This window comes from Nanorana parkeri, unplaced genomic scaffold (assembly GCF_000935625.1).
Source record: "Nanorana parkeri isolate BGI_ZX_2015 unplaced genomic scaffold, ASM93562v1 scaffold1613, whole genome shotgun sequence".
Lineage (NCBI taxonomy): Eukaryota > Metazoa > Chordata > Amphibia > Anura > Dicroglossidae > Nanorana > Nanorana parkeri.
The window spans coordinates 6,687-25,356 of NW_017307881.1; the positions used below are offsets into that span (position 1 = coordinate 6,687).

At 42.8% G+C, this 18,670-nt stretch overlaps 1 protein-coding gene across 2 annotated transcripts in view; it reads right to left on the reverse strand.

Annotated features, from left to right (window-relative positions):
* The window catches only part of LENG8 (leukocyte receptor cluster member 8), a 119,230-nt gene that overhangs the window by 2,041 nt on the left and 98,519 nt on the right, over positions 1-18,670 (reverse strand). For both annotated transcript variants that reach the window (XM_018570860.1, XM_018570859.1), the window contains exons 14-15: positions 9,152-9,281; positions 8,846-9,053 (exon numbers count right to left, since the gene is read on the reverse strand). In XM_018570860.1, the coding sequence (XP_018426362.1) occupies positions 8,846-9,053; positions 9,152-9,281 (338 nt within the window). The remainder of the gene's footprint in view (positions 1-8,845; positions 9,054-9,151; positions 9,282-18,670) is intronic.

Consider the following 18,670-nt stretch of genomic DNA (forward strand, 5'->3'; position numbering starts at 1 on the left):
GCATAGTGGGGGAAAGGGGGTGGGACACTGAAGCCAGCGTGTCCATACCGCAGACCTCAGTGCATAGTAACAAAAAGTGAATTTGTCACACACATTGGAATGAACTGTCCCAAACTTTTTAGGGAATGTCTCTATTAAAAAAAAATAATTCCCAAACCCAGAACACAACCAAGTGATGTCAGTATCAGTGAGGGGGCTCGCTGATGTCACACCGCTGGACAGGAGGCAAGTAGCATTCCTCTTGAAGTTATTACTGTACTAGAATCCGATAATCAGCTAATTAAAATGTATTATGCAAAAAATAAAAAGATTACATTTGATGCAGTCCGTCACTGGCATTATCGCAGTTTGTGTTTATCTAAGCCCCCATTTAACAGTCCCATTATTTGTTGATACTGCCAGTAATCTGTTTTTTCCAATTCCTGTAAAAGCCAAGCAAATTTGGGAGTTACAGGGTTGGGGAAAAAACAAAACATTACTGTGGTGTGGGTGCTTACAAGTCACCTTTAATTCAGATAGTTTAAAGCTGATCTATTTAACAAGGTACAATTCAATGCAGCTCTGTAATCATTAGAGCAATAAAATAGGATTTTGTTCTTACTGTAAAATCCTTTACTCAGTCCATTGAGGGACACAGCTCTCCGAGAAAAGGATTTTACGGTAAGAACAAAATCCTATTTTCTCTATTGTCCATTGAGAGGCACAGTACTGAAGAATTCTGAGACATAGGGATGTTCAAAAGTAGTCCAAACAGAAGGGCAGGCACCACAACTTAAGCACTAAGTCAACAAAAAAATTAACTGTCAAAGTACACTTAAACAGCTGCCTGAAAAACTTTTTTTGCCAAAACTAGCATCAGAAGAGGCAGAAACATCAACTTTAACCACTTGCTGACCGGGGTGTTAAACCCCCTTCCTGTCCAGGTCATTTTTCAGTATTCAGTGTTGTGGAACTTTGACATTTATTTAGTCATGCAACACTGTACTGAAATTAATTTTATACAATTTTTTTGGTAACAGATGGAGCTTTCTTCTAGTGGTATTTAATCACCACTGGGGTTTTTATTTTTTACTATAGTGAGGAAAAATTACCGAAGATTAAAAAACCAAAACTGTTTATTATTGTCGCGTGCTGGTGCACCTGACGCGTATTTAAAAAACCCTTTATTTACGGCAACCCGCCAATGGGAGCTTGCCGCCTGTCCGTTATTTTTTACAAAGGGGCGGACGGCAAGCAGTTAAAAAACAGAATCTCTGTTCTCCCCAAAAAAACAGACTGTGCATGCGCAGTAGATAAAAAAATAAGTGTGCCATCAAATCAAAGTCAAGTCCTCAAAGACGGGGCAGGAAATATAACCCCTTCGTAACAGGAGATGAGTTATATCAGGCTTTGTAATGCTGGTAACAGCTGATTCTCAGCAGTTATCAGTGATTAATGAATGCCTCAGTATTGAGGCATTCATTAATGAAATAATCAAGCTTTTTGTAAAAGCTTCTTCCTTTCATTAATGAAAGAATGAAACCGCAATTTGCGATCCTGTATTTGACTCACCTCTCTGCTATGTGTTTTGACAGCTCGAGAGCCCGATGTTTAGAATCATTTCACTCAAAAGATACAATGTATATCTTTGGAGTGAAATGTATCAGTTCTTATCGTCTAGGCACGATCAAAGAGCTTTTAGGGAGATCACACAACAAAAGAGAAATAAAAAGGGGGGAAAATACCCACACTTTTAAACATTAGGTAAAACACAATTTTTAAAATATCCAAAAAAACTATTTTTTAGTCATGACTCCCTGGCCCTGTTCCCAACATAACAGAAAATCCCACATACTATTACAGGCCTGACCGTTAAATGACGAAAACAGGAACACAGGACGTAGCATAAGTACAGAGACCAAAAACCTGCTTCATGACCGCTAGAAAACTGTCAAGATTGAACTTATTTGGCATGAATCTCTCTGTTTTGTCGGCTACATAGAGACTCCCAGGATTTGATAATATCCGGTATGAATCAACCAACAGCACTTGGTAGAATCAATAAAGAAACAAAATAAACGAATAAAGCGTAAGATGAGAAAGCCATTCTGAAGCCACTAAGCAAAACTGGAAGGTGTAAGATGGGAAGGATTATGTCCTTAAAATGACAGGTTTTTAATTAATTTGCCTAGTGTCCATTTCTCATGAAGGCAACAGCATAACCCTATATCTCAGAATCCTTCATAGCGGTGCCCCTCAATGGAGACTAGAGAAATGTTTTGTTATTACTTACCGATAACGGGATTTCTCAGTCTTCCTGGACAGCAACCTGAGAGATGATTGGCTCCTCCTTCAACAGGAAACAATTAAAAAATAGTTAAATATCCTCCCACCCCATCATACCTCAGTTGTGACCAAAGTATACTACCTCCCAAAACTCCAAAGATAAAAACATACCCTTACATCAACAACCATATGAAATATTCAAAACCAGGGTGGGAAGTAGGCTTGCTGTCCTGGAAGACTGAGAAATCCCGTTATCGGTAAGTAATAACAAAACATTTCTCCAATCATCTTCCAGGCCAGCAACCTGAGAGGATAACCAAGCACACCCCCAGCAAGCCTACCTTCTTAGGGCGGGACCACAGCATGAAGCACTTTTCGGCCAAACGTGAGATCCTGTTGCGACAGCACTATACACGATAATGCTTCACGCAAGTATCCTGTCGCCACCAGACTGCTGCCTTGCAAATCTGGTCCACCGATGCCCCAGCCTTCTCTTCCCAAGATGTCGCTAGGGACCTAGTGGAATGTGCCTTAATGGAGAGGGGAGCCTCTCGCCCCTCTGATTGATAAACTGGCTAATCCACCTGGCTAAGGTGGCTTTAGATACTTGCAATCCCTTCCGGGGACCCGCAAATAAGACCGAGAGATGACTAGACCTCCTAAAAGGCCTAGAGTCCTTCAAATATTTAAGCAGGCACCTTCACACATCTAACGTATGAAAGGTCTGCTCTTTCAGATTCCTCAGGGCATCACAAAAAGAGGGAAGCACAATCTCTTGGGACCTATGGAACTGGGACGCCACCTTAGGCAAATACAGAGGATCTGGCTTCAAAATTACTCTTATCAGGCAAGATAAGTAAATAGGGTTCCTTAGTAGAAATAGCCTGGAGATCCCATACCCTTCTAGCTGATGTTATAGCTAAAAGAAAAAACATTTGTAAAGTTAACCATTTCATGGCCACCTCCCCTATTGGCTCAAACGGTGGTTTAGAAAGACCACCCTATATCAAGGATAAGTCCCATGGAGGGAATGACTGATCACTTAATGGACGGGTACGCTCTGCAGCTACCAGAAACTGCTTCACCAATGGTTCGTCTGACAATTTGGACTCTAGAAATACAGAAAGAGCCGAAACCTGTACCCGCAGGGTACTGATTGCTAACTTCCTATCCAGCCCATCCTGCAAAAATTCCAAAATGACTGGAACCGAGGGCGAGACAATATTCTTGCGCCCACACCAAGAGGAAAACACCTGTAGCAGTGCCGGAGATCTGGTTCCGCCCTGGTGGTTGATATAAGCCACCATGGTGGAATTGTCTGAAAGCACCTGGATCTCTTTCCAGACTAAGCTTTCTTGAAACGACCTCAGCGCTTCCCTTACTGCTGTCAATTCTCGGTAATTGGACAAGGCGTCCGACAGACAGCGTGGCCATGCTCCCTGAGCCTGTAACCCCGACATATGGGCTCCCCAGCCCCGAGAACTGGCATGGGTGGTGACATGAATGGGTTCCGCCTGACCCCACAGCCTGCCCTCCAGCAGCCTTTCCCAGAGAGGCCTTCCCACAGGGACAGAAGGCAGGGACCCACAGGGACAGAAGGCAGGCCTCTCTCGATCGGAGAGTGGAACTCCCAAGGGAGGCTTCAGGTCCAGGGTGACCATAAATATTGACCTTGGGAGAACCCTTCAGAGTAAATACTCTCCATCCTGAAATTCTTGAATCTCAGGAACTGATTCAATCTTTTTAAATTCAAGATCATCCTGAACCTGCCTGACTGTTTTGGCACCAGAAAAACATGGGAGTAAAATCCCTGAAACTGCTGCTCCTTTGGTACTGGCAAAATTACATTGTGTGAGGCCAGGTGTTGTATGCACTCTAACAAAGCCTGTGCCCTTACTGGTTCCCTTGGCAGAGTGGTCACCAGGCTGGACCAGAAACTCCAAAACGATAACCCCCCTTAGAAGATCCAAGACAAAGGGACTGCTCGAAATTTCTTCCCAATGGGAAACAAACTGGGACAGCCTTCCCCCTACCTTCGTGATGGCGTCACTTGGGATCATTGTTTGCTGCCTCAGGAGCTGAGAACAGCAAACCCCCCTTTTGCTTATTTTTGTTAAAGGACCAGCTGCGCTTCTGAAACTGAGGTTTGTTGGGTTGTTTCCTCTGCTCCTGGGAGGGACGAAAAAAACATTTATTACGAAACCTTTTCTTCTTCTCTGGAAACTTCTTACCTTTCTCAGAGGATCTGGTTAGGACCTCATCCAAGCCGGGCCCAAACAACAAACCCCCTTCAAAAGGAAGACAGCAGAGACGTGACTTTGATGTAACATCGCCCTCCCAGGACTTCAACCAGATAGTCCGTCTGGCTAAATTCAATAGGGCCCCTGCTCTCTCCACTGAGGCATCCGCCAAATAGGCCACCGCCTTCCCGAAGTCTGACAAAGATTCCAAGACCTGCTCAGCCGGAGCTCCCTGAGAGACATGTAAAGAAACATGCTCCAGCCAAAGGTCCATATTGCGCGCCATGCAAGTGGCTGCCATGGCTGGCGCTAATGAGGCTGCATTAGCATCCGAGGCCCTACGGAGCAAAGCCTCTGCTTTCCTATCCATCTGATCTTTAATAATACCCGCATCTTGAAAGGAAAGATCAGCCTTCTTAGACACCTGGGCCAACGCCGCATCAAGTCTAGGACATTTGAAATATTTTTCTTCCTCTGTTTTAGAAAAGGGGAACCTCCTTTTCCAGGACCTAAACCCCCAAAATTTCCTCTCTGTCTCCTTCCACTCACCCTCTACTAACTCCTTCAGAGACTGGTGAACTGGGAAACACCTACCCTGTGCCTCTACTAACCCCCTATACATGCGATCTTGTACTGACACAGTCTTGGGGGCATCTGGAATCTGTTCCGTGGCATAAATAGCCTGCAACAAAAATTCCATATCCTCCAATGCAAATAAATGCCGGGAAGACCGGGAGTGCTCGCCCTCCTCCCTTGTCTCTCCTTCCTCCCCAGAATCTTCTGAGGTGGAAGCCGAAGCTGAATCACTCCTATCCACTGCTCTGTCTACTTTTCTGAATAATCCCCCTCCCGACTGTAACCTGATGGACCGGGCAACTCCCAGCCCTCCAAGGACACAGTGGAAGCAGGTACTACCTCAGAAACGACAGGCTTAAGTGACTGCATTGTCAGTAATTCCGACTTCATGGAATCACAAAAACTCTTCATTAAAGTGGAGGATTCAGCCACTAAACACTTATAAAAACAGACCTCACAAAAGTTTTTAACATAATCAGGAGGGAGTTTAACGTTGCAGTTACCGCAGCACTTTCTACATTGTTTAGAAGCTGCGGCAGCCGGTGGAACAGAACCCAGGGATGTGGCTTTCTCCGCAGGAGAAGCATCCTAAGCAAATAAGAGAGAATCAGCCTCAATATATGCCCACTAGCAATCCCCAAAGTCCCACCACCACAATGCTGGCTCCCACAGAGCAAAAATGCAGTACTCACCGCACCCTTGGCCCTGGAAGCAGCAGTCGGCCTGCCTTTATCCTCCATCTGGTTTGCAGAGCCTTCTATTTCCCCCAAAGACTGTTCCGACAAGCCTGTTCAGCCACGAGCGGCATCCACGGCGTGCATCTGCAGAGAGGCGTGCAGCGGAAGAGACACTGCGTCGGCCGCCGGAAGTGACGTCACCGCCGGAGTGCTGGAACGCAGACACGCCTCCCTTTGCGTTCCACACGCCGGCTCCCGCCAGTCCATGGCGTACAGGCACCTCAACGGCTGTTAGAGCCGACCCGAACAGGGCGCAATGGCCGGGGAACTTCAGGGCTCTTCCCACCCCAGAGTTTGCGTGGACGAAAAAGCCCTGGAATCTGAAGAAAGGGAACCCCCCTGCCTACACAGCAAGGTGAACGGCCATGAAGAGGACCTGAACACAGAGCCGCACAGAGGGGAGACCCGCGACCACAAGGCCGACCGGTCAGAAGAAAAAAACAAACGAGGTTCCTGGAGGGTTGGAAACACAAAGAAACTGAGGTATGAAGGGGTTGGAGGGTATTTAACTATTTTTTAATTGTGCTTCCTGTTGAAGGAGAAGCCAATCATCTCTCAGGTTGCTGGCCTGGAAGATGATTGGAGAAATAATGCATCTATTGGCAGGATAAATATCCATTAAAACAATGTTAGAGGGAGACTAAGAAAAGCAATGTTTCTTGCAGTGACAAACTGCATTATATGTCATTTTTTGTATTATGCTCAGTGTTAATTAATGGCTGAAAACCAGTCTTAACATCACTGACCTAGCAAAAATAAATTTGAACCAGAGGATCATGACAACCTGGAACACATGCACAGCACCATTACATCAATGTGCATGATAGGGAGAACAATGTTCAGATTTTCAATGCAAAGCAGTGTTTTAAACAAATAACTTAAAAAAAAAACCAAATATGTGGAAACAATGGATCAAGGTTGCCCCAGCCAACACATCTATAGGTAGGAATTTGTACATAACTAGGTGTTTTAAAGCAGAGGTTAAACTAGTTTCAAAAGAAACACATTATGAGAGAAACATTGAGGCTGTCATTCCCTTACTGCTCTTCTTAAAAAAATACTAGTTGCCTGGCTGATACGTTGACCTCTTGCTTCAATGAGCTCTAACTTTTCCAATTTGCATACTTGTTCAGAGCCATTGATTTAGAAAGCGTTAAAGACTGAAAATCACCATTTCAGCCAGACAAGTAGCATTTCCCAGGACATCAAATAAGTGCTTCGAAGCAGCTTCATTGAAGAACAACGTTATAAATTGAATAAAACTGAATTGGTAAAGGAGTTGCAGGAATACTATATGAAGCAGCCCAATTCAACATTCTAAAAAACTAGTCAACCCTTCCAGGTAAAAGTCCTACATCATTGATTCACATATTGAGCAAATCATACATCCCTCAACAATTACAAAGTTACACATGAAGATACATTGAACCTGCAATAAATCATGAAATTTAAAGCCTTGGTTGCTTAGATTCAGAGTTGAATAATTTGTTTGTACAAAATAGAGATATGCATCACGATTTGCCAGATAAAAGTTATAGAATTTGCAAATCAACCTAGTCATCTCTGGTTATAATATCAATATAGGAACACACCTTTGACTTAACACAGAACCATATACTGCTAAAAATCTCACGTTAGCCTGAATTAATGGAATGTAAAATAGAAAAGTTGTATAGGTTACTAGAACTGCACAACAGAAAAAGCTCTGGGCCCACAGAGCACAGAATACTACAGGCCACTGTAGAGAAAATCACAAGACCTGAAGTTTATCTATAACTGAGTAAAACGTCTATGAAAAGCTATATCTAGCGGTGTTAGACTTGCCAAGCATAAATTATTACTAACAGGTAAAAAAAACCAATCCATTCATGTAGAAGTGGGTTGTTCCTAGCAAAAGATAAAGCTCACGTTCTTGTGTCACCCAATGTGCTAAAGATTTGCAGATCAGATCAAAAATTTCAAATCAGTGCAACAAATACATTTAAGACAAAATATTTAGCACAGGAATAATAGATGTATGTTAAGTCAATCTACTCCATACTTACCTTTGACACTGCAAAGGTTTAATGCAAAAGCCTACATAATACTTTGAAAAAACAGAACATTCTAAAGTCCTTCTGCAGTTGGACTTGAATATATAAATAATTAAAAAAAAAACTGCTACACCACAGGTGTAATGAGACTAAACAATCACTCGGGATGTTAATTTAGGGCATTTCACTGCAGTGAAAATATAGTAAATACACTGCTAGCATACATACTCCCATATAGGTCTGTCCTGCAGCAGCGCAAACATTTTAGGTCAGTTGCAATTAGACTTTACCTGCTGCACCCCTGTTGGTAAAAGGGATGGAAATGAAGAAAATTCACCCCTTTATATGAGAATACAGCACTGCTTCTCTCAAACAAACCCTGTGTTTTAGTAACACTTATTTAAAATGAAAACTACTTACTGGGGCTAATGACAAAAAGAATCTGCTTAAGACAGATGGCTTACTACTCCAGTGAAGGCATCTGAATACCTCCTGCTAAGACTTCAGGTTAAAGTGACATTAAACCCTCAGATTTTTTAACATAAAACTTGTTTTGCAGCAGACTGCCTTGTCTCTGAAATGGATACATGGTGTCTGTGTGTAGGTTTGCAACCTGTGCCAGCACTACAGGAAGAGGCACTCAGCTGCAAAGGGAAGTTCTCCCCAAGCACGAGAAGAGATAAGGATTTAAAAGGAAGAGCAGCAAAGAGAAGGGAAACTACCATGGATTACAGTAAGGCACACATTACAGTATTGTTTTATGTTAAAAAATCTGAGGGTTTAATGCCACTTTAATCTTTTAGCCATGTTAACCCAGATTTACATCTCTCAGCAATTATAAAATTAGGACATAAGACATTTGTCTAATGTCTATATAGGGCACCTGTCTTTTCATAGTAAAACCCTCTACACTAAGTCAAGTTAAACATAAAAGAGAAGGGGGAAGCTGAAAAAAGGTTTGATTAAGGACACCAACATGCTGGGCATAACATACGTTTTAATCATGGCCTTAATGGCTGCCTTCCTCTCCCTTTCTGCAAACTTGTCGATCAGATACCCAGACATTCGTGGTGCGTCTCTATAAAGCTTGAAAAACCGGTGATAGTTTGATAACGCCCAAGCACTCCTAAGAGCCAAAGCATGGCCAACACAAGCATCCTCTTTCATCTCTCTGGTCAGGTACGCCATCTCTGTAGTTATATCTGTAGATAGATGAGAAATGAAGCTAAGACTGTGGGGCATGTAAAAAACAAACAAAAATGTAGGGTATGCAGGTTTTAAGCCTTATTAAATTTCCTACCTCCAGAGTTTTTAGTGAAAATATAATACAATATACGATAGGCTGTAAACTCTCCAATGTTCCCAGCAAGATTCTCAGCATACAGAGACTTTAGCTGTGCTTGACACTGGTTAAATTCCTCATGGTCTCCCTGAAAATTTCAAATTAAACAGTTGCAGTTAATTTGTAAACAAGCTACTTATATGTACTACATAGCTTATCTCCTTAAACAGCGACATAATGTGAGCAGAAAAAGCTGGCTATACATATTACAATCTACTTTAGATTTGCTAACAATCATGCAGTAAAATGGCCCATAAAAATAGTTTAAGTAGGTGCTTTAAAATCAAAGATTGTTGGTAAATCTAAAGCTCACCATACACATTAGGCCTCGTTCACACCAGATACAGTGCGTTTCGGGCCGATTCTGACCAGAACGCACTGCCTCGCATTGCGGCCGGCTCACTTTTTTGTGGGGCAGGAGGGGGCGTGGTGGTCCATTGGAGTGAATGGCACCGTAGACACGCCCTCTCGCTGCAATGCAATCGGCCGCACGGGATCACAAGGCACATTGTGCCTGCGGTCCGGTCCAATCAGAATAGTGCTTGCAGCATTTTGTACGGACCGGACCACAGACCGGATGGCCAGAACGCACTGCATCTGGTGTGAACGAGGCCTTAAGGTAGGTCCTTTTTTTAGTGCATTTAAAATTGATTATACAAAGATTGTAGTCAGACTAATGTCTACGGTGACCCTAAAAGGTACAGATTGAAAATCAGATATCCACACAACCAAATGTAAAACTAGAATACTGTACCACCAAGCTCAGAGGACCAAGTTTTTTTCCCCACCATGCTGGAATGGGATTCTAATATTTGTAGGGTGCAGCAAGGCCAGGACATCAAAATAGATAAAACAGAATAATGGACGTGCACTGAAAGATATGATAATTCAGATTTTGCAAATGATATGAATGTAAATCACGACTACAGTGTGAAGTACATGGATCTGGAAATCTATCCTCAAGTTCCTGGATGCAGATGTTCAACATTAGAGAAATATGAGGAATTTAAACAGAGATGGGAATGGAATTTTGACATATGTAGTCGCAATATGATGTTACAATTTTGCAAATAATATGGGGACGATATCTGGAGGGTTAAAAATTATATACAGTAATACCTTTGGTTTACAAGTAACTTGGTTTGAGAGTGTTTTGTAAGACAAGCAAACATTTCTGAAAAAAATTGCCTTGATATACAAGCAATGTCTTGCAATAAGAACAACATTTTGTAGAAAAGCACCACCCGAATAAGGCTGTAGCAGTGCGAGCGATGAGTCTTTTAAACGACAATGCAATGTCACATTGGATTCCTTGTTAAGGTTTCACAAAATGAAAAAGATTCCATTGAGTCAAGGGATAGCAGTGATTCTGTTAGTGATAGTGAAAGTCGTCCTACACAATAATCCTCCTCTCTCTCGTCCCCCTCACACCAGCCACGAAGGTACCGGTAATTGTAATCATTGTTATATGAATATTTTTGCGTTGTGGAACGAATCATCTGAATTTCCATAATTTCCTATGGGGAAATTCGCTTTGATATACAAGCGGTTTGGATTACATGCATGCTTCCGGAACGAATTAGGCTCGTAAACCAAGGTATCACTGTATAGGAATTGCAAAATACCCTGGAAAGGTATAAATGCGACGGTAGGTTTGGATAACTAGAGTTAAACACCTACATAGAAGGTCTTAATACTCTGCCTTGCAGCACTGGGGGTCCCCGGTTCAAATCCCATTCAGGACACTATCTGCAAGGAGTTTGCATGTTCTCCCTGTGCTTGTGTGGGTTTCCTCCCACACTCCAAAGACATGCTGTAAGGTTAATTGGCTCCTGTCTAAACTGGCACTGTGTGTATACATGCGAAATGGGAACTTAAGATTGCAAGCTCCTTGATGACTGATGTGAAAGTGCACTATGTAAAGTGCTGAGTAAATTGTCGGCGCTATATATAAACACCAATAATAAAGATCTCATTAACCCCTTCATGACTGAGGCCCTTTTTTCATTTTTTGCACCCATGTTATATTCCACATTTTAGGCCTGAAAATGACGTAAAACCCCCAGGAATAAAACTGAACGAGTTAAGAAAGCCTTTGAAAATGGCAGAGTGTACAAATGGGAGAAGAGATCGAAAAATAAAAATGGCTCAAAGGGGCAGTAGTAACATTCATAAAGGAATTATTGCCTGAAGTGGAGGATCACAAACTTGAGCTAGACCAGATCCACAGGGCCCTCACGGCTATGAGAGGGATGTATTGGTGAAACCTAATTTTTTTTATACCAAGGAGCAAGTCATGCAATGTGCCAGGGAAAGGTCGGGACTTACTATACTGGGTCATTCTATCCAGATTTTTGCGGACATATCTCCAGCTACAATTCAAAAAAGGCATAATTTGAAACCTTTGCTCCAGGTTTTATCCTCCAAGGGGATTAAATATAGATGGGCATTTCCTTTTTGTTTATTATTCTCCTTCAGGAATGAACCATGCAATATCTCTACATATTCTGAAGGAGAAACTTTGTTCCATCAGTTGGGACTATTATCTAATGACCCTAAAGTCGTGCCCCCTGGCTCTAGCAGCCCTCCAGGAAACAAGCCGCCCGTCCTCTTTTGCCCATTTGGCATAAGATTATTGTCCCCTTCTAATCTCTCAAGCTGAAGGGGCTTACTGGAACGAATGTATATCTCAAATTGCAAATGCTCCTGGAGGGGAGACTTCCTGTTAATGTGGATGCAACTTGTAACATGTTTTGTATATTTATATATATATTCCCCCTAGTATTTTTTAATATAATTCTATGAACAAAGGAGGGGTGGTCGACCACGCTAGGTAGTCGTGCGCCCAGACTTGGCCCTCTGAGATTTACGTCAAGTCCTGTTTTGACTTTTGTCAATACTCTGGTTATAGAATCGGATCTGGGATGGATTCCCCGGTCTTTTGTTTCATGTCTTTTGTAGGCCGGCTCATCTACTTGGTCGGCTTTTTTCCTTTTATCTTGCTGTGGTGTTTTTTCTTTTTTCTATTAGTAATTAGAGTTCTCTTTTTACGTATTGGGGTTGTTTCCACATCTTATGTCAATACAACTTGAAGCTTAAATGGCCAGGATATCAAGGGGGAGGGGAGTATGCTCCGCGCTGCCTTACCAAACAAGCTGTTATGGTGCCCCCTACTAAATCAATCTTATTTGCTTCCCATAATGTTCGAGTTTTAAACTCTCCCATAAAGAGGAAAATGGCTTTTCAATATTACTACTCAACGGGTGGCTATTTTTACAAGAAACCCATTTTTCTATAAGTTATCAACCTAAATTTCTAAATAAATATTACCCACAATTCTATTTGGGCAATGCACCCCATGCAGACTAGAGGAGTTGCCATTTGTTTTACTAAACATATGTCCTTTAGACATCTAATGGAGATCAGAGATCCAGAGGGTCGCTATCTTATGGTAAAAGGTTACCTAGAATTAGGGCCAATTCGGCCCAGGTGTAATTTTTTGCTTGTATGTGGCAAACTTTAATGCCCCATGTTGAGGGGGCGGTAATATACGCGAGAGACTCTAACCTCGCCTTGGATAGCAGTTAAAATGGTGCTTGTAGAACCAAACATCCTTCGAAAGCTAGTAGGTCACTGGCAAAATTATTGAATCTGTACTCTCGGGTAGATATCTGGAGGGAGTTAGATCCCTCGGTTAAAGAGTATACATACTTCTCACAGGTGCACCTTAGTTATTCTAGGATAGACCATTTTTTTGTTGGGATCTCACTGGTACCCTTAGTGCTATTTTCAACTATTAGAGAGACAGCATGGTCGGATCATTCAATATTGGTGATGGGTTTGTCAAGGATAGAAGATGTTAATAGACCATGCTATTGGCGACTGAACGAGTCTCTCTTAAGTGACCTGGTAGCACAGGAGGAGATTCGCTCACATTTGCAAGCTTACTTTAGTTCTAAAGGTAGCCCCTGACATGTCACCTATTATGGTTTGGGCAGCTCACAAGGCTACAAATCGGGGTCGATTTATTGAACTGGCTACTAGATATAAAAAAAGAATACCCAAGCGCATAAATGAGCTAGACTTGGAACTTCAACAGCTTACTCGAGCTCATAAACATAACCCATTACCAGGACTTTTGACTTCCATTGGTAAAATCCAGAATTAAATTTAATTCTGATTGAAAACTAGAGCGGAAAAAAGTATTCGCTGGTCTGATAATAAATTCTATGCCCATCGAGATAAAGTAGGTACTCTCCTGGCCCGTAAATTGGCCCCTAAATCCCGAATATACTCCACACCTAAAATACGCTGTGCTCATTCTATACTAAGCTCTATCAGGATCAAACCCCAGTCTCTCCGGATGCATTAAACGCATTTCTGGATAATATAGTCATACCGCACCTATCTTTAGATCATAAAAAGATAATGGAGGAACCTATTACGGTTCTCAAAATCAAAAGAGCAATTAAACAAGCGAAGCTTTCATCTGCTCCTGGCCCAGATGGGTTGACAGCTCTATATTACCAGAAATTTTCAGAGGTGTTGGCACCACACCTGGAGACGTTCTTTAATGAATTGCGGAGGGGGAGCCTTAGACAATGACCTCAACAGGGCTTTTATTACCGTTATCCCTATACCAAATAAAGATCCTGGGGAAGTATAAAATTATCGGCAAATTTCCCTAATCAATAATGATCTAAAGCTCTTGACTAAAATATTAGCTAATAGGCTTAATTCTTTCTTACCCCCTTATATACATAGGGATCAAGTGGGCTTTATGGTGGGTCATCAGGGTGCTGATCAGATACGGAGGGCGATTTATATTGTGACTGCATTGCGCTCAAGCTGGGATGGTACTCCTTCCCAGTCTGGGATGCTTGTGTCCATTGACCTACAGAAAGCGTTTGATTCGGTGTCTTGGCATTGTTTCCTCTCTTAGAGAGGTGGGGCTTTGGCCCATCCTTTCTGAGAGTGTTGAGAGCACTGTATAATAACCCCTCGGCGCAAAAAAAGATGCAAGGATATCTATCAGACTTCATCCCCATCTTCCAGGGCACTCGACAGGGATGCCCGCTCTCTCCATTACTCTTCGCTCTGGTGATTGAGCCTTTGGCTATCGCGATTCGCAAAAATGTAGATATTAAAGGGGTGATGTGCGGCGCCCAAGAACATAAGTGCGCGTTGTTTGCCGATGATTTATTATTTTTTACATCCCCTCTGACCACACTCCCAAATGTCTTGAAACTATTAGATCAATTATCGAAAGTCTCTGGATTGCGGGTCCACACATCGAAATCTTTGGCTCTTAACATAAATCTCCGCCAGGAACTGAGGCTCAGATTATCTAATCATTTTAGCTTTACCTGGTCCACTGATTACATACAATACTTGGGGATTAAGTTAACTTCCTCCTTTCCCCAATTATATAAAACTAATTATACCCCACTATTTCGCCAACTCCTAGAGGATATGTCTAGATGGAAATTTTTCAAATTATCCTGGCTTGGTCGCATACATTAAAATGACTCTTCTCCCTAAAATCTTGTACTATTTTAGAGCATTACCTATCACAATATCTAAATCTGATGTTTCGAAATTCCAATCTACAGTAATAAAATATATTTGGGACGATAAGCGATCCAGGTTAGCTCAAGCGGTACTTTATTGATCCAAATGATTTGGTGGATTGGGTGTGCCAAATTTCTATCAATATTATAGGGCAGCACAACTGTCCTCGATATATAGTCATGGCTACTCCCCCGATTGGGTTTCAATGGAGGCACTCTCTGCAGAGTATATCTATTGAGACACTTAAGTGGCTTAACCCGAGACAGAGAACCGATATCTTGGCCCCAACATTATCCCACTCTTTGGCTTTGTGGGATGTGGTCAGACAGAAAGAGGGTATGGTGTCATCTTATACCCCTTTAGCACCTGTGTTTAATAATCCGAATTTCCCCCCGGGCAGACAGTCCAAGGCATTTCATTGATGGCAGGATAAGGGCCTCTATCGTAGTTTGCAGACGATACAAAAATAGGGAGGGTACTAGAAACGGATCGTGACAATATAACATTGCAGGAGGACCTGGATAAAATAGGGGAGTGGGCAATACTATGGCAGATGAGGTTTAATGTCGATAAATGCAAAGTAATGTACTTTGGACATAGAAATAAACAAATAGGCTATACAATCATGGGTATGCCGCTAGGGAAGTCAGAAATAGAAAAAGATTTGGGGTCATTGTAGACCACAAACTGAATGGTAGCTTGCAGTGCCAAGCTGCGGTAAACAAAGCTAGCAGGGTCTTGTCCTGTATTAAGGGGATGTATTGCAGGGACAAGTCTATAATTGTGCCTCTATATAGATCGTTGGTTCGGCCACATCTGGAGTACGCGGTCCAGTTTTGGTCGCCGGTACTGAGAAGGGATGTCCTTGAACTGGAGAGAGTCCAGCGGAGGGCAACAAAACTAATTAGGAGAATGGAGGACCAGAGCTATGAGACAAGGCTTCTGACCTTAAACATGTTTACGCTGGAATTAAGGAGATTAAGGGGGGATATGATTTTCATGTACAAGATGTTCAATGGTAACAGCAACATTGGCAACAAACTGTTTGAGATTAACTCCATTACAAAGACTAGAGGCCACCACCTAAAGTTGGTGGAGAAAAAATTCCAGCACAATGGGCGAAGAGGGATCTTTACAGTAAGAGCGATTAAGGTCTGGAACTCACTGCCATCGGCAGTGATTTCAGCCAAGAGTGTAGATTTGTTAAAGAAACGTTTGGACAATTTCTTGAGGGACCGTAATATCCAGGGATACCAGTATCCCTAAGAATGAGATAATGCGTGGACCTATATGGGTTGGACTTGGACGTATGTCTTATTCAAACCCAAATACTATGTATATATGTAACTATGTATAGCACAGTTCTTCCGGGCACAGAAACCTTTAACCTTGAAATATTGTCAGGAGACCCTCAATATGCCGTTGTCTGAACTGTTCCATTTCCAACAATTGTTCCATTTTATGGGTTCATTAAGGTTACCCCCCTTGGACAAACCATTTAATACTGCATATGAGAGGTGGTGCCTGGGGGATGGAAGACAGAGGGGTGGCATCTCAATGATATATTTTCTGGTTTGCTTAACATCTCCCTAATTGAAGCTAATTATAAAGTATTATCTAGATGGTACTTGGTCCCCTCCAGGATGGCTAGGATATTTCTAGGGATATCCCCTGATTGCTTCCGAGGATGTACACTTCCTGGTACTATGTATCATATCTGGTGGCAATGTCCTAAGGTGCGCTCTCTGGAACAGACTCTATGCTCTCATATATAGAGTTGCTGGAATCCATGTTCTGAAGGAGGCTCATTATGACCTATTAAATTGCCCTACACCAGGACTCTTAAGAGCTAAGAAGAAATTTATATTTTTTTTTCTGGCAGCTAAAACGACTATAGCAAAATCCTGGAGGCTACCAACGATACCTTTTCAACAGGTTAAAGCGAAACTGTCACGGATAATGGTACATGAGAAGATGCAGGGCCCAGTGGCTTCACCAGGAGTCCGACAGAGAAGGAAGTACAGAGCGCAGACAAAAGCGCTCTGTAGAGAGAACACCCGCAGCCGATAGTTGAAGGTCCCAATTTGGGAAACAAAAACGCGTCCGTAGACTACTATCCTGTAGATTAGGTCCCGGAAACACTGGAAAAGAGTACCCTGGACCCAATGCCCAACAACCAAAAAGACCGCCACCTACGGGCATCCCCCAGACAGCAGATATAAAACAAGCCACCAGTACCCCCTCGCCCCCCAGGGAAACTACTTGAAACAAAATTAAAAAGGAGGGGACAAAGAATGCAAGCTAGTCTCCACCTGAACTACCACGCACACATCAGCACCAGTAATGCCAAGAGCCTGTGTGAACACAAGAGAGGAAAACATCCCAAAGCAAGAGCGGAGGAAGCAAATTGCTGACTGTAGAGGTGAGGTGTATAGCATTAAGAACACCTGGTGTTGTGACATGCGATGTCACTTGTCAGGGAACCCCTAACACTCCTCCTAATGTCAGAGGGAAACATCAGAAAACAAAATGGTCAAAGACTGAATGCTGTCCCCTTGCCAGAAGTGTGACATCACAAGTGACCATTATCCCATTCCCCAATAACTGAGAAAAAAGGCACTCACACCTCCAGAGACACTCACAGGTAGGTAGGCTAGGACAGTTGAGAAAAGCCGACCCTCGAACAACAGCCTGCAATTCGGATTGGTAGCCCAGCACCGAAAGCCAAGGAGGAAACAAGACAGAACCGCACCACTAGCAGGCTCCCCCTGCACAACCACTAGAGTGTGTTAGGCAAGTACCACAAACAGGCTACCAATACCAGCTCCCATGGCAGCAAGCCATGAAATGGAGCAGTCCCATTCCATTACCAAACGGTCCTAAGAAAAAATAAATAAAATCATAATAAATCGGAACCCGCCATGGGAACATAGGAGGAAAAAGCAATATGCAGAACACACAAACGCCATGCATTGTATTGGAAGGGGAACAGAGAACCCCCAGAGCCACAAGACAGAGAGCCAACCACCAACTGCACCTCCTACTTACGAAAACATGAAATGCAAACGAGATAAGGGGTACCCCGCATAATATATACACATGTATACACACACACACATACATATATATTACACACACACACACACACACACACACACACACACACACACACACAGAGTGGCCAGATTATTATGACCACCGCATCAGTACTTTGTTGGGCCACCTTTTGCCTTCAATACTGCGGCGATTCTTCTTGGCATTGACTCCACGAGATGTTGAAAGGTGATGAGGAATCTGACACCATGCCTGATGAATAGCACTGTCCAGTTCTGTGAGATTTGATGGTTGTGGAACCAGCTGCCTGATGGCTCTTTCAACTTCGTCCCACAAATGCTCAATTGGATTGAGATCTGGTGATTGCGGGGGCCACCTAAGCAAGGTAAAGTCTCCCTCATGTTCTTGAAACCACTCCTGCACAATACGAGCACCGTGGCATGGCGCATTGTCTTGTGGGAAGAAGCCATCTCCATTGTGATACGCCATCAACATGATAGGATGAACTTGATCAGAAACGATACTTTGGTATATTGTGCTATTCAGACGTTGTTCCACACAAATTAAAGGGCCCAAATCATGCCAGGAAAACATGCCCCAAACCATAACACTGCCCCCATCAGCTTGAAGGGTTGTACTCATGCATGTGGGGTGCATGCTTTCATGCCGTTTCCGCCAAATTCTCACTCTGCCATCTGCATGATGCAACTGGAAAAACGTGATTCATTGGACCACATTATTTTTTTCCAATGCCCGACTGTCCAATCCTTGTGTTCCTGTGCGAATTGGAGACGTTTTAGCTTGTTAACTGCAGACAGCAAAGGTGTTCGAACAGCCCTTCGGCTTCCATAT